Genomic DNA, 15,354 nt, shown 5'->3' on the forward strand with positions numbered 1-15,354 from the left:
TTTAGTGAATCTGACATAATCAGGTTAAAAGAGCTTTTAGAACCAGTTTATAGGCTAGACTTAGATTATTATGATTACCAAATTTTAGAAGGATACTATACCTAAAAGCTTGAGTACGAGCATCCAGAATTAGATGATAGTTCGAAGGTCCAAAGACAATATTTATTACAAAATAATATATTTGTCTTAGAAGAAAATTTTCTAGAATATGATTCCAATAGAAAGAACAATCTTTCAGTAGAAGATATGTTTTGTCACTCAGACCCTAGATCCAAATATTATCAACCACCAGTTAAGAATACAGAAAGCCATATGGTAGAAGTCAAAATGGAAACATATGATAATACTCCACCAGTACTCCCAAATCAAGTATATGAGATGGGAAATATTCCAATCAGTAGGTCTAGACTTGAGCCATCAGCCCAAGAACTAGAATACAGAACCTATGGAAAAAGGTTACCAGTAGATAGAGATATAACTCTTATGGCACAAGCAGGAACATGATTAATGCTAGACATTGCAGCATTTGATCCTCAATTTCACAAAGCAGTAATAGATAGATGGGAACAAGCTTTAGTTAGAAAACTTTTAGAAATGACCAATTGGCACTCTTCAGCAGAGATGTGGTCATATTGCGAATCATTTTTAGGAGACACAGCAAAAGGAATTGTAGAAGCCTACAAGAGAGACTTTGAAACCCAATATGCGGCTTTAATAGCCCTAGGACCAAATGTTTATAATTTCACCAGTTTAGTCAAAACTTTGATCATAGGAGCAGATCCTAATAGAGGTAACACGACGTATCAGAATGTAGCTATAAGACAGTTAGAACAGCTTAAGTTACATAAATGGAAATATATAGTCAATTTTTGTAATGATTTTATAGCCCTTGCATCACAGACAGGAAGAGCACTCGATTCAGAAATTAGTAATAAATTCTTTAGGAAACTTCCAGGACCTTTAGGAGAAGAAATATGGGAAAAATGGAAAGTTACTAACGGAGATGAAAACCAGCATTTAGGAATAGGCCCTAGAATTCAGTTTGTTTTTGCAGTCCTAAGAGACAAGTGCACTACACTTGAAATCCAGAAAGGCATAAAGAAAAACAAGTTAAACTTTTATAGCCAAGTCATATATACTCCACAACAGTATGAATACAGCAAAGAAAAGAAAAAAAAAAACAAATTCTATAAATATCATAAGAAAGCCAGTAAATACCATAAGAATATAGCACAGACAGGGAAGTATAATTATGGATATCAAAAACATGGCTATTATCCTAGGAAAAGATATAGGAAAAGCCAGTCTTATAGACAAGCACCCAGTAAACAACAGTTTAGACCAAGACCTAAGAGACATTTTAGAAAAAGAGTTCAACCAACTCAGAACCGTAAATGTAAGTGCTTTATATGTGATTCAGAAGATCATCTAGCAAACAGATGCCCTAATAAAGGGAAAAACCAGAAAAACACAGAAAAAGCAAACCTTATAGCAGAATTAGAAGATTTTGATAACATTGAGTTTATAGAAATAAAATTAGAGAAAAGTGATACTGAATCAATATACAGTTTGATCAGTACAGAACTAGAAGAAATAAATTTCTTAGAAGATAATGATAGCAGTAGCAGTAGTAGTTCAGAAGATGAACTTCCCAGCTACATACCAGAATATACTTTTATGATTAAAAGTTCTAGTATAGAATGTATACACCAGTGGCAACATAATATAGGCCAAGATAGTGAACCTTGCTCAGAATGCAATGGTTATCCTTTTAGATTATTTAGAAGTATATGTGAACATTGTAAGAAAAATGTTTGTAAATTTTGTCTCAAAAAGAACCATTAGATAGATAGAGATTCGATAGATTTAAGTGGTAGCATACAGCAACCTGTGTTAAACCAGAACTCGAGATTATCTCTCCAAAAAGCTAAATTAGAAGCAGCCACAGCTAAGTTAGATTTGGATAGAACAAAATTTCAGTTTGAAAAACAGATAAGTGAATTAGAAAAGAAAATAGAAATTTTGTTTATAAAAATAGAAACATATAGAATAGAAGATAATAGATTAAGAATCCAGTTACATGAGAAAAATCAGCCTTTAATTGAAACTCTAGAAGATCACTGCAATATTGTTGAATTGGTCAATAGAATAGGAGAAAACAGTCTTATAGAAATAAATTGTGAGATTTTATTACCAGCTAGAGGAAAGAATTCAGGAAAGATCATAGAGACTAAAGCTATGGTAGATACAGGAGCTAGCAAAAGTCACATTAGTCGAGATCTTATACCAGTTGAATACTTTACAAAACCAGGTTACATAGCCAGAGCAGATCTCATGAATAATACCAGCATTATTTATGATACATGTCTCATGAATAGTAGCATCAGATTTACCAACAGAATCCACCAGCAACATACTTACCCGTTACCTATGGTATGGATAGGAGAAATCAATCACAACTAGAAGTTTATCTTAGGATTAAACTTTATAGACAGCATGAATGGCAGTATTACATTTAGTAGACATTTTGTCACCTTTCATAAGCGTAGTTTACAGGTCGAAACCCTACACGCCCAACATTTAGAATCAGAGTTGTCAGCTAAGCGTGGTGGACCTACTGACGAAAACAGAAAAATAGTAGAAGAAAATAGGATAGTAAAAGATAAGATACATGAAATGTTAAAAGATATTCCAGAAAAATATTTAGGTTCATATGAAGAAACAGTAGAAGATGATATTGAAACGGAGTGGTTAATGGAAGAAGATGAACAGTTAATCCAGATAGATTATGATCCAGTAAATTTTAATCAAGTAGAATATTATTTGTCAGTTCTTGATCACAAAAAGAAGAAGACAGATAAAGAAAGATTAGAAGAATTAATTAGGTTAGCAGAAGAAACCCAAATTCTAGGAGAAAATCCAATCAAGCATTGGAATAAAAACAAGACCTTAGCACATTTAGAAATTATTAATCCAGATTTTAAGATTAGTACCCAGAAAATAGTATACAGCCCATTAGATGTAGAGGAATTTAAGAAACAAATCCAGGAATTACTAGATCTTAAAGTTATAAAAAAAGTACCAATCCACACAGAAGTGCAGCCTTTATGGTAAGAAACCATGCAGAAATCAAAAGAGGAAAAGCGCGAATGGTCATAAACTATAAGCGTCTTAATGATAATATTCAGTTAGATAGTTATGATATACCCAGTAAAGAACAGCTTATTAATAGTATTCAAGATGCAATAATTTTTAGTAAATTTGATTATAAATCAGGATTTTGGCAGATTATGTTAGATCAATCCAGTAAACCATGGACAGCATTCACATGTCCTCAAGGATGTTATGAATGGATTGTTATGTCATTTGGTTTAAAAACAGCACCCAGTATTTTCCAGAGAAAAATGGACAACATATTCAAAGAATACCATTCATTTATTCTTGTTTATATTGATGATATACTTGTTTTTAGTAGAACACAGAAAAAACATTACAGACATCTCAGGATAACATTTCAATTATTTATAGATAATGGTTTAATAATTAGTAAAAAGAAGATGGAACTATGCAAAGAGTATATAGAATATTTAGGAGCCAGAATAGGAAAAGGAAAAATCCAGTTACAGCCACACATTGTACAGAAGATACTAGAGTTTCCCGACAGAATAGAAGATAAAAAGAAACTTCAGTCATTTTTAGGGACTTTGAATTATGCTAGTCCATATATAAAAGATCTTAGTAAAATCATAGGTCCTCTATATAGTAAAACGACCCCAACAGGTCAGAAATATTTCAACCAGCAAGATATAGATCTTGTCAAGAAAATCAAAAAAATTTGTAGGAATTTACCAGAACTAGAATTACCATTAGAATCTGATTACATAGTAATAGAAGTAGATGCTAGTGAAAAAGGATGGGGAGCAATACTCCTTAGCAAACCCATTAAATACTCAACAAAATCCACAGAAAAGATTTGTAGATATTCCAGTGGAAAATATAGAGAAAAAGGAAATTTAGCCAGCATAGATTGTAAGATACTCGGAGTTATTAACGCCATTAATAGCTTCAAGTTATGGTTGTTTAAACCCTTTACAGTCAGAACAGATTGCGAAGCAATTGTTAAATTTCATAAGCTTCTCAATGAGAAAAAGATCAGTAATCGTAGATGGCTTAATTTTATAAATACAATAACAGGAAATGGTTATACAGTAGAATTTGAACATATTAAAGGAAAAGAAAACACTTTAGCAGATTATTTATCCAGAGAAATAAATACTAACATTTTCAATTTTTCAGATGGCATCTTCCAGCAATATAGCCAGTTCAACCAGAACAGATCAGAAGTTCTTAACCTTTGGGAGTGTGACTCTCAGAGTTTTCCCTGAACAATCCAGATCCAAATTCAGGTACCTCATCCACAATATTAGTGAGGAACAGAAATGTCTTTTGGATAATTTTTGGGACTCTCACAAAGATGTTCCTAGATTCTTAGCCTGTTTAAATGCTTTAAATATTTTTTTTAATCAGCAAAATGGGTCAAACCCAATAAAAAGATTTTCATTTTATTGTGTAGCCATAGGCCGTGTTCCAGGGATTTATTCCTATTGGCCAGAAGTTTTAAAACAGGTAGATGAAATCTCTTCCTCAACATGAAAAGGTTTTCATACCTTTGTAGAAGCAAATCAATGGGCAAATCGTGCCATTGAAAACAATTTTTACATTTCGGAGTCTTCTAGAAGATTAAATACTCAGGCAGCTCTTGAGATTGTAGGTTTTGAAAATAACCAAGTTTTCAACCAACCATCTTCTAACCACAGCCATTTTCTCAGCAAATAAGATTTTGTGGTCATTGCGAAACAATGACTAGAAATTTTAGACTTTTAAATAAAAGAAACCAGGATTTTGAACAAACAAACCAACAGTTAATCAATAATCAACAAAAGCTTGAAGAAGAAATAACAACTCTCAAAAAGAAGTTGTTAGAATCAGAGAAAGAGCTCAAGAAAATTAGAAGCCATTTTACCCCACTGGTAAAAGTGAGAAAGCAGTCTTCCCCACTGGAAGATGAAGAAAAGAGTGAGTGGAGTAAGGAATATGATCCAATAGAGCTTTTGCAACCAAAAGCAACTACTTTTCTTTCAAAATTCCCCCCAGATGTTGTCAATCATATTCAGTACTTAGCTAAGCAAGATAGAGTTCATTTTCAAGAATTCTTATTCTCAAAACTGATCAAGATCAACCAGAATGAAGATTGTATTCCATGACTCACTATTTCCTGAAAAACCCTTTATTTACAAGAAAAAGATGTTGTTCCATGTCCAAAGATTAAACCGACTTGTATTAAGACGCCTTTGGAACGGATGGCTTGTACATGCCAACTTGTCTACAGCATCCCTATGACCAACATAAACATGAAACACTTCAAACCCTTTTATCTTAATTTCAAAGATAAAGAGGTGGAAATTACAGAAGTAACTCTTTTGAATTTTGGATATATTCAACAAATTATATTCCATGACCCAGAAGACACTAACAGATTTGGAAGAAAAATTGCAGCATGTGTTCTCAACTCTATGGCAGATCAAGGTACAACAGTTGAAGTTGTGGTGGAATCAAAACTTCCAGAATGGACGTCTACGGGACAACTCATCCCTGCCTACCACAATATTCACATCAACACCAATCCAGCAAATACAATTCTCAAAAGAATTTATCACTGTGATAATGATGATCCATGGATTTGCGAGGCAAATTCTATAAGAAAACAGATCAGGCATGCCATTGCCTTCACCATAGCTGAAGGTTTTCATTATGATAGTTTATACGATTACGGGAAGACACCATTAGTATGTGAAGACCTATTTCAAAAAATTAGGTCCAATGATCACATTCCAGAATTAAAATTTCATTTTGAAACATGATATGATAATTTAGTTAGGTATTATTTGGAGCAAAAAGACCAGCAAAGAGCCATGCTAACAGGAGAAGATTTATCCAATCCATCTGAGCATGAAGAAGATGAAGATTATGATTTCGATGATGAAGCCATCCATAATCTCAACAATGCCATGGAAGGATAAAAAGAAAGGTCAAAGTATCCCATCATGATGGACAGCAACTCTGTCATCACATGGGTCGATACTTTAAAAGAGTTGGAAGCATTCACCAAAAGCAGAGAAATAATCAACCACTTTTACTATTTCAACCACTCTACACCAGCAAATCAACCGCTTTTACTGTTTCAACCACTCTTCACCAGCAAATCAACTACTTTTACTCTTCACCAGCCAGAGAAATAATGAGTTCAGCTACTTTTGGACATCTTTCTTTGCAACAATAATAGAGAGTCTTCTTTTCAAAAGAAAAGTTGAAAGATGTGACGATGCGGGCCAGTGATCACGCGGCATCCACTATTCTCTTTGAAAAACCAAATCTCTTTTCCTAATAGGTTGCCAGTCATTTTAATTTTGAGTCAGTCTATAAATAGAATAGAGTCTTTCAGTTGTACTCACGACTCTCCTAGCATTTGAACACTTGCTATCTGTAAGCATTTGTTGCATTTGTATTTGGTCGAGTCAATCTTCAGCAATTGAGCCTTTGATATTTGTAATTAGCAATTTGCAGTTAATAATATTGTAAGTTTCTCTTCAGCTCTTTATTGTTCTTTAGGGACTCCCGAAAGGGAACACCCCCATGATCATAAATAATATGAATATTGTATGAATTATATGTCTGTATTACCCAAAGATTTTAATCCAGTTTTGATTATCACTAGTATTTAAAATTCAAAATTTTAAGAAGTAATGACTTCAGGCCTTTAAACCATAAAGCCTTCTTCTTGAGTCTTAAACCCGTTTTGCCGGAGAGTGGCGTTGAGGGAACATAGTATTCGGAGGTAGGTTAAGAAGGAAAGTAAAGAATTCCTTTGAAAAGATTTTGACACACAGAATAAAGTGATGATGAAAAGAAAGATTAATTAATAGGTAATCAGATATATCCTTCCATTTACAATATTCAGTTTATTTTAAACAGTTTGTCTGGATCATATGGTGGTAAGTACCGAGTAGGATTTACAAATAATTGATTACAATCTTATATCTTTGCATGTATGAACAAAGAAGAACATATCTTGATTTACATTCGTAGATTAGAAGAAGAAATATTTACTCAAAATCTTTTAATAAATTGACTTCTAAATACAGCTTTATATACAAGCAGACCTAGATCTAGTACCACTCTTACTAGATTCATAGGGAAAGAACAAGATAAACTCAGAGATTTAGAGCAATAGTTAGCTGAAGCACAAGGCCAGTATCGCAGAGCAAAACCATTTCAGAATTAGGATTGAACTGTAATTATAAGAAGTGGTAGGGAAAAGAGTAATTAGCACATATAGATGCATCACGTGTACCTAAGCTACACCGCACAGGATAATAACTTGAACCAATCACAGCGAGCATGGGTTGATGTCCTTGTCTGTATCATCACTCTAAAAAAAATATATATATATATAGAAAAGGTACCCGAAAACTCACTTTTCACTCCTCGTCACTACGATTCGCAGGGGTCTCCGACTCTGACTCGCCGAGAACTCGTTCGCCCATGGCGAGACCACCGTCGACCACAACCAAGCCTCTCCTTCTCTCTCTAATCTTACTCTCTCTCCTCCTCCTCCTCCCTCTCTCCTCATCCCAATCATCGCACTTCCGCTCCTCCAAACGAACCCCTCCTCGCTTCCCCACCAGATTCTCACGCCCCAATAAACCCCAATTGACAACAAAACAACGAACACAACAGCAACAGCAGGAATACAGGTACGAGACCCGGTATTTCGAGCAGAGTCTCGACCACTTCAGCTTCTCCGATGATCTCCCGACGTTCCGGCAGCGGTACCTCATTAATACGGAGCATTGGGTGGGTCCCACTCTCATGGGACCCATCTTTCTCTACTGCGGGAACGAGGGGGAGATTGTGTGGTTCGCGGAGAACACCGGGCTTGTTTGGGAACTCGCCCCTCGGTTCGGCGCCATGGTCATCTTCCCTGAAGTAAGACGATCATATTTGTAGTTATATGTTTTTATTTTCGCAAGATTTGATTGTGTATTAGTGTTGAGAGAGAGAGAGAGAGAGAGAGAGAGAGAGAGAGAGAGAGAGAGAGATGTTTTCGGTTAGATTACAAATCAGAAAATATAGCAGAACGAAGAGCTCAAGTTCAAGAGAAGAAAAATGTTCTGTAAATTACAAATTGTAATAGCCGGGGATCTTGTATGGAATTTTTTCTTTTGTTTTTTTCTTACGTTCTCTAGCAAATTATGAAACACAAAAGAGGAATTGCAGCATCCTGATTGGATGCATCATTTTATCATTTATTTTTGTCAATCCAGGTCATTTTATTCATTTGATTGTTTAGTTTTTGTTAAGGAGAATGATTTACAAACATTATCAACAAATGCCATCCAAAATTATGTGACCCTGGCATTTTTTAAAATTTATGAGCCGCAATAGTTAGTGTTTCCATATAACATGTTTGGAAATTCTGTTCGTATGATATTTTACCATTTTGTTAAAAGTTGCAGAATGAACTATCAGTCTAGTTTGTCCATGTTTTTTTCTTTCTTTTTGGGTGACTAGTTTCTCTATGTTATTCACCTTGACTTGAGAACTTCATTGGCAGCATCGATACTACGGCGAGTCAGTGCCCTATGGAAGTCTAGATGAAGCATATAAGAATGCTACTACTTTATCACATCTCACAACCGAGCAAGCAATTGCTGATTTCGCGGTGTTGATTACAAACCTGAAACAAAACTTGTCGGCTCAGGCTTGCCCTGTTGTGTTATTTGGCGGATCATATGGTGGAAGTAAGACACAGTTATTCTCTCTAGTTAGTTGTGGATGAGGAGAAACTCAAAACAGTTTACCATTCTGTTCGCTTGGTATACTAAAGATGTGAGCGATATTGAATGTTCTGTCTTTGAACTGAACAGTGTTGGCGGCATGGATGCGTCTCAAATATCCTCACATTGCAATTGGTGCACTTGCTTCTTCAGCACCCATCCTTCAATTTGAAGATATTGTGCCACCAGAAACGTTTTATGACATTGTCTCCAATAGTTTCCGAGTCTGTTCCTCTCTAGACTTTATTCTTGTCTTTTTTGATTTTTCTGCTGTAATTGTAAGTGTATGTGAGACTGCTTTCCTCTTATCTACTCAGCATGAAAGTACTAGCTGCTTCAACACCATAAAAGAGTCATGGGATGCACTAGAATCTGAGGGTTCAAAAAATGATGGACTTATGCAACTGACTAAGACTTTCCACTTCTGCCAGTAAGTTGTACATGCAATGTTTGTTTTCAATCCCATGTAGACAAGCTTGCAGACTCATGTGACTGTTCTGACCGCTGATTTGTTATTTTTCATCATTTGGTCTGATAAACAAATGGATGGCAGGAAACTGGAAAGAGTAGATGACCTTTATAATTGGTTGGACTCTGCTTATAGTTATTTAGCAATGGTTAACTATCCATATCCGGCCAATTTTATGATGCCTTTGCCAGGAAATCCCATAAAAGAGGTTAGCTTGAGGACATGCTTGCAGAAACTTATATAGTGACTTATGTTATGAGCAATGCTGTCTGATAATTTCTTTTTGTTTCCTTCTTTTTTTTGTCTGCAGGTTTGCAGAAAAATTGACAACTGCCCTGAAGGGACTAGTGTTCTAGAGCGGATATTTGAAGGAGTAAATGTATATTACAATTACACCGGAGAATATGACTGCTTTCAGCTGGATGATGACCCTCATGGCTTGGATGGATGGAACTGGCAGGTCCAGAAGTGCTCGTATTATGAATTTATGAGTTCCATTCTTTCTAAAATTAGAAATGAGAATTTGCTGTGAACTATTACAAAAAATGTTGCTCAAGTCTGTCACGCTAAACTGAAATCCTTTGCTTTGTTTCCTTTCCACTTACAGGCATGCACTGAGATGGTTATGCCAATGTCTACCAGCCAGGATACTAGTATGTATCCAGCTTCTGATTTTAATTACACTTACTATAAAGAGGACTGCTGGAACAGTTTCCGCGTCAAACCACGGCCTAAGTGGATAACCACAGAATTTGGTGGACATGTAAGTGAATTAAGATTTTTAGATGTGTAAAATTGTATATTTATGATCCATGGGCTAAGCTTAAGGTTTCTGTGGAGGTAACTTTCAGCTACTATTCTCTCTTCTGTTTTGGTTATTTCGCTTTGCTTATGTCTCTCTGGTTACATGGACCTAGATGATCTGTTTAACTTTAGGGACTATATGGGTTTAGTTTCTATAGTGGTCAAAAGAAATAAAATTGGGAGTTGTTGGGCATGTGAAAATAATGTCCGTTTGTTCTTTTCCTCAAAAATTTCATTTTTCATCTTTATGATAATGAAATTTTGTTTGGAAATAAAAATAAGGATAATGAAGCTCAGTGCCTAAACATTAGAGTTCCAAGATGATGTCATTCTTTTAGCTTTACAGTAGTAGATTTATCTTTACAAGTTTTTTTTTGTTTATGTCTACAATTATCTGTCCAAAAATAAACTTCAGATTGTTTTGGATTCAAATAATCAGGCCATTTGTCGGGGAATAAGAAACAGTTATATGGACAAAGGAAGTTCAATATAATGGCTCTTTGATTCTCTTGAAGGGAATGAGTCATGAGTCTTAACTAGGTGACGGTCTTGGACTTCCACTTTGAAATGGAGCCTCTGTAGAGCAGTAATGTGCTGAACTTTTCAACTCTAAACTTCAATTATCTTATGAGTATTTTGTTTCTCACTTTATCATGGAATTGGCTGCACCTGGATGATATGTTCTCAAAATTTGCATGTGCAAACAAGAGAGAGAATTGGTAAAGCATTCCCTTTTGCATTGTAATGTGGTTACGAGCTTTGCTGATGATGTTTGATACATTTGGTTTGCCCTTGACTCAAGATGGAGCTTTTCCCATTGTTTGTGTGTGCGGTGGGTGGGTTGGGGGTTGGGGTAAGGGAAGGTAAAAGGTTGGCATAGGCTTGTCAGTGAGATGTGTTTTTGTCCATTCGGATAGTTGGGTGTCCGGGGTTGCCAAAAAATGGAAGATTTACCACTGCTGTTTCTATTGCTGTTTGGATTGGACCAATTGGTTCATTTGCCTTGCTTTGCGCATTAGATAGGATCCTGGTAGTATTCTGATGGGGTAATTCCTTCTTTTTTGGAAACCATATTTGTATGCGAAGAATCTATATTCTTCTCTGATCCAGTAACTTTAGTTGATATTTTCCGTTTTCCGCTTTCATGTGAAGGATTTTAAGACAGCCTTGAAAATGTTTGGAAGTAACATCATCTTTGCAAATGGCCTATTGGATCCTTGGAGTGGCGGCGGGTAACTTCTTCATTGTTTATATGACGTTATTGTTGCCAAATATTTACAAGGCAAATTTGATGGAGGTTGCTTATTTCTGGTGCAGTGTTTTGGAAGATGTATCTGAAAGTATAGTCTCTCTCGTGACTGAAAAAGGTACAAAAAACATTGCCTTAAGCTTGCTTGAATTTAATTTGAGTTAGATATCGTCAACTTTTTTTCATATTTGGGTCCCATGGTATGCCACATGATATCGTTAACTTTAACCACCCATCCTAGCTGTTTTTCCAAGTGGGTTACACTCTTGGGTGAAGAAGAATTATCTAAACCGTTGTAGTTTAACTCCTCATCTCTACCCATCTATCTCGTCTTCTTCTTCTTGTTCATGTTCATTTGACCAAGGTGTCTCTAACACAGTGGAGGGAAATTTAGAAATCTTTAGTTGATTGAGCCATATCATCCACATAAGAGTGTCGAGAGACTTTCAGCCAACTACGCCTATCAAGTTATCAGTGTACATTGGGAAGCTTGTGTTGTATAATTTGGCCTAAACCATAAGCTAATCTATCGGTTAACTTACTTTGCATTTGTTTTCAAAAATGAGCTCAATCCTCGGAGGATAAGTTCATTTCCGTCAAGACCATATGGTCTAATCCCACAAATGACACTGGTGGCACTATTAAGGGATGACTGATGAGCAGTGGCATTTCACTATCCGACTTTCAAACCACACGGTTTTACAAATAGGTTTTTAGAAGAATTTTCCCCCAATGAATATTTTGATATTAATTTTTCTTATGATGTTAAATAATAACTATTTGACCTGCTCGGTTTTTATTGCCCTCAAAGCTAGGCCCTGTTTGGGCGTATCATTTTACTCCCCTTTAGAGGCTAAAGAAAGCGTTGTTCCTGCCGAAATAGATTCAAACTTATGTTTTCTCATCTCAGGTGCCCATCACTTAGATCTGCGAGCAGCGACTGCCGAGGATCCTGACTGGTTACTGGAGCAGCGGACATCTGAAATCAAGCTGATTGAAGGCTGGCTTCATGACTACTATCAGGAAAAGAAGGCAGTTTTTGCTTCGTAACTGTTGCCCCAACTTCTTGTTATTCTAGCACCTCATGCACATATAGCAGCAATTGGCGAAACCCTTGTCTGAATTCTCAGAAAACTGATTTCAAACTCAAGTTCTGCTGAAATTTCTTCAAGGCCACGTACTAACTTCAACTGCCTTGCATTGGCTTTGGTTGCAATTTCAAGGCTCTTATTGTTGTAAATAAAAATTCCCTTGTAAAATAAAAATTTTCTTGCATTCTTCCCGGTTATTTTCTCATTGCTTTTTAACTTGATTTTGCCTTGCGGTGTGCCCGAATCACGTACTCTCTCCGTCCCTAAATAAGTGTCCGGCGCGCAAAACTAGACTTTACAAAACATACATATTTTTTATTAAAAAATTTAATTTTTTTCACAATATAATAAAACTCATTGCTATATATAGATTTGAGAAAAAAAATTAATTTTTTTAACGAAACAAATGCATTTTTTGGAAGGCTTAGTGTTGTGCGCCGGACATTTATTTAGGGACGGAGGGAGTACTATAATCTCAAAGGAAATAAAAAGGCGAGGAGATATTAGGAAAATAATGAAGTGAGAGAAGCTAAATCAAAGGATATCTATTCTATCTATAAAATCAGTACAATCATTTTTGTTCCTTTTTTTTTTTATTGTGGCCATATTCTATAGTCAGCGGGGTTAGTGGGAATTTAGTCAAGAGGGGGTTCAGTGGCTATCTATAGCCTTGAAACCCCAAACAGCCCTGAAACCCCAAACTTTGTCCATCGTGGGGCTCGAACTCTGACTTTCACGGAGAGGGCAAGAACCTACCACTAGTGCTACCCGGTAGTTCTTATCATTTTTGTTCCTTGACCCCATGCGTAGCCGGTAATTCTTACTCCCTCCGTCCCATAATATTTGTTCGGTCCGAAAAACAATGACGTAAAAATAATACAATTTTTGCAAGAAAAATTAAAAGTTTTTTTAACAATTTACTAGATATCGATGAGTTCTTTTAATTTATGAATAATTTATGAAAAAAATTTGAATTTTTTCATAAGAGAAATGCATTATTTTTTAATCCCCTGTTTGCGGACTGAACAAATAATTTGGGACAGAGGGAGTATCATTTTTGTTCCTTGACCCCATGCGAACCCGTTCCAGAACACCTTCTTAAAAAATAAGTACTTATTTCACATTTTCAAACTAAAAAATAATGTAAATGAAAAATAATTTTTCAATTTTTTTTGCACCGTATTAAAGATCTCAATGAGATCTATCAAACAAGATCCATAATGATAGGAAAATTATTTGCGTAAGTACATAATTTTTGAACTTGAAATTACCTTCTTAAAAAATAAGTTCTTATTTATCGTTTTGGAACGGGGCCTAATTCCATTTTCCCCTCTCTCAGGGAACAAAATACAGCATTAACGATTCATATTATGTCAATATTTTCTTTTTATCTTCATATGCAATAAATTAGAGAAGTCACAGTAAAATATAAAGAAACAAAATTACCCCACTCGACGTTATAGATTACCTTTGAAATGTCTATTTGTATCAGTTTGAATAATTGTTCTATTCATTCCGTCTTTGGCGCCAAATTGTAATACCACTAGTATCATTTTTGCCTTTTATTGTTCTCATAAGACATGCCAAATTTTAATAATGTAGATCTCTTTTCTACAAAATTAGTACAGTATTATTTAGAAGACATCGACGATTCTTTTAAAATGAGATCAATATTTCTTATCGAGTATTATAATGATTTGCTAATACAGTAGAAATTTGAGAAAAATTTCGTAGGTAAGTTTTTAGAGTCGGTGTGAATAGTTGAGTTGTCAGAACTTACTTTTTCCCAAACATTATTTTGGCTCTCTGAAATAAAAAATAGTTCAATATGATATATCATTTAAAATACATTTTATCTATAAATAACCACACCAACAAAATTCCACCGTTTTAAAAAGTTTGCATTTACTGGAGTACATTATTTTGACGAGAAGGGTCCACCATTTTTTATTTAATAAAAAGGTGACCAAAATGGACTAGCACGTCATGTGGGAAAAACTGTCACTAGCTAAATACTTACTCCGATGTTAGCTTTTGATTATTTATTTAAATGGTTACTAAAGTTACTAATGTGAAATTTCACATTGTTACTTTTAATTATTCAAATATTCAAATTTGATTATTAGTTGGAAGGTTGTTAATTTTAATATTATAATGTGAGCACGTATTTAAACACGCATTGCTAACTTTAGCCATCTTTTAATTTTAATAATTATTGTATTGTAGATGCCCTGCTCTTACTATTTAGTTTAAACTAACTATCTTGTCCAATTGGAAGTCGCCAAACATTCCTAATAATTTCCTTCTTCTTTTTTTCTTTTTTTCTTTTTACAGTTTAAGCTGACTATCTTGTCCAATTTAATAGTAGGAAGGAATGCAACTAATCAGGCTTGCAGACAAATAGCACAACTAGTAAAACAAAACTAATTAGACCCCATTTTCACTAACAAAAAATACTAAAAACTTAACGCATTTCACAATTTCGTTTTTACTAACAAAAAAATTTCAGCATTTTACCATCTCGTTTCCACTAACAAAAAATTTGTCAACAAACACTGTTTTAATATGTTATAGTAACTCTACTCACAAATTATCAACTTATTCACTGTTGGAAGTAACTTGACATTTCTTAACAACTTATTCACTACTGAAAACACTAAACAACTTCTCGACCATTTATAAAAATTTACAAATTTTTTACTACCGAAAACACCCCATAAGCCATTAGGGTGCCAAAATTACAATCACAGTTAAACTTTTTTTATTTTTTGGCAAAAGGTGAGAAAATTGTTATTCATCTGATAGGCAAAGCCTAAACATCAAAGAGATAAGAACCCCATGGGA

At 34.9% G+C, this 15,354-nt stretch overlaps 1 protein-coding gene across 2 annotated transcripts; it reads left to right on the forward strand.

Annotated features, from left to right (window-relative positions):
- Window positions 1–7,517: 7,517 nt before the first annotated feature.
- Window positions 7,518–12,697, forward strand: LOC131303911 (uncharacterized). 2 transcript variants are annotated; one of them, XM_058330973.1, is made up of 10 exons: window positions 7,518–8,046; window positions 8,675–8,861; window positions 8,988–9,121; window positions 9,215–9,327; window positions 9,451–9,574; window positions 9,677–9,826; window positions 9,974–10,129; window positions 11,323–11,402; window positions 11,488–11,537; window positions 12,330–12,697. In XM_058330973.1, exons 1-10 carry the CDS (start codon window positions 7,603–7,605, stop codon window positions 12,467–12,469), a joined length of 1,578 nt encoding a protein of 525 aa, XP_058186956.1. In that variant the 5' UTR covers window positions 7,518–7,602; the 3' UTR covers window positions 12,470–12,697. The 2 variants fall into 2 exon arrangements, with proteins under 2 accessions (XP_058186956.1, XP_058186957.1); XM_058330974.1 differs by lacking the exon at window positions 9,974–10,129.
- The last annotated feature ends 2,657 nt before the right edge of the window (window positions 12,698–15,354 follow it).

Source organism: Rhododendron vialii, chromosome 10a (genome assembly GCF_030253575.1).
Source record: "Rhododendron vialii isolate Sample 1 chromosome 10a, ASM3025357v1".
NCBI classification, from domain to species: Eukaryota; Viridiplantae; Streptophyta; class Magnoliopsida; order Ericales; family Ericaceae; genus Rhododendron; species Rhododendron vialii.

What these genes read in the sequence shown, in the direction of transcription:
- LOC131303911 (XM_058330973.1), top strand. Translation starts at nt 7,603, where the DNA reads ATGGCGAGACCACCGTCGACCACAACCAAGCCTCTCCTTCTCTCTCTA. An exon ending in TGGCGGATCATATGGTGGAA is followed by an intron (nt 8,862 to 8,987) that starts GTAAGACACAGT and finishes TGAACTGAACAG; the next exon opens with TGTTGGCGGCATGGATGCGT. An exon ending in CAGGAAATCCCATAAAAGAG is followed by an intron (nt 9,575 to 9,676) that starts GTTAGCTTGAGG and finishes TTTTGTCTGCAG; the next exon opens with GTTTGCAGAAAAATTGACAA.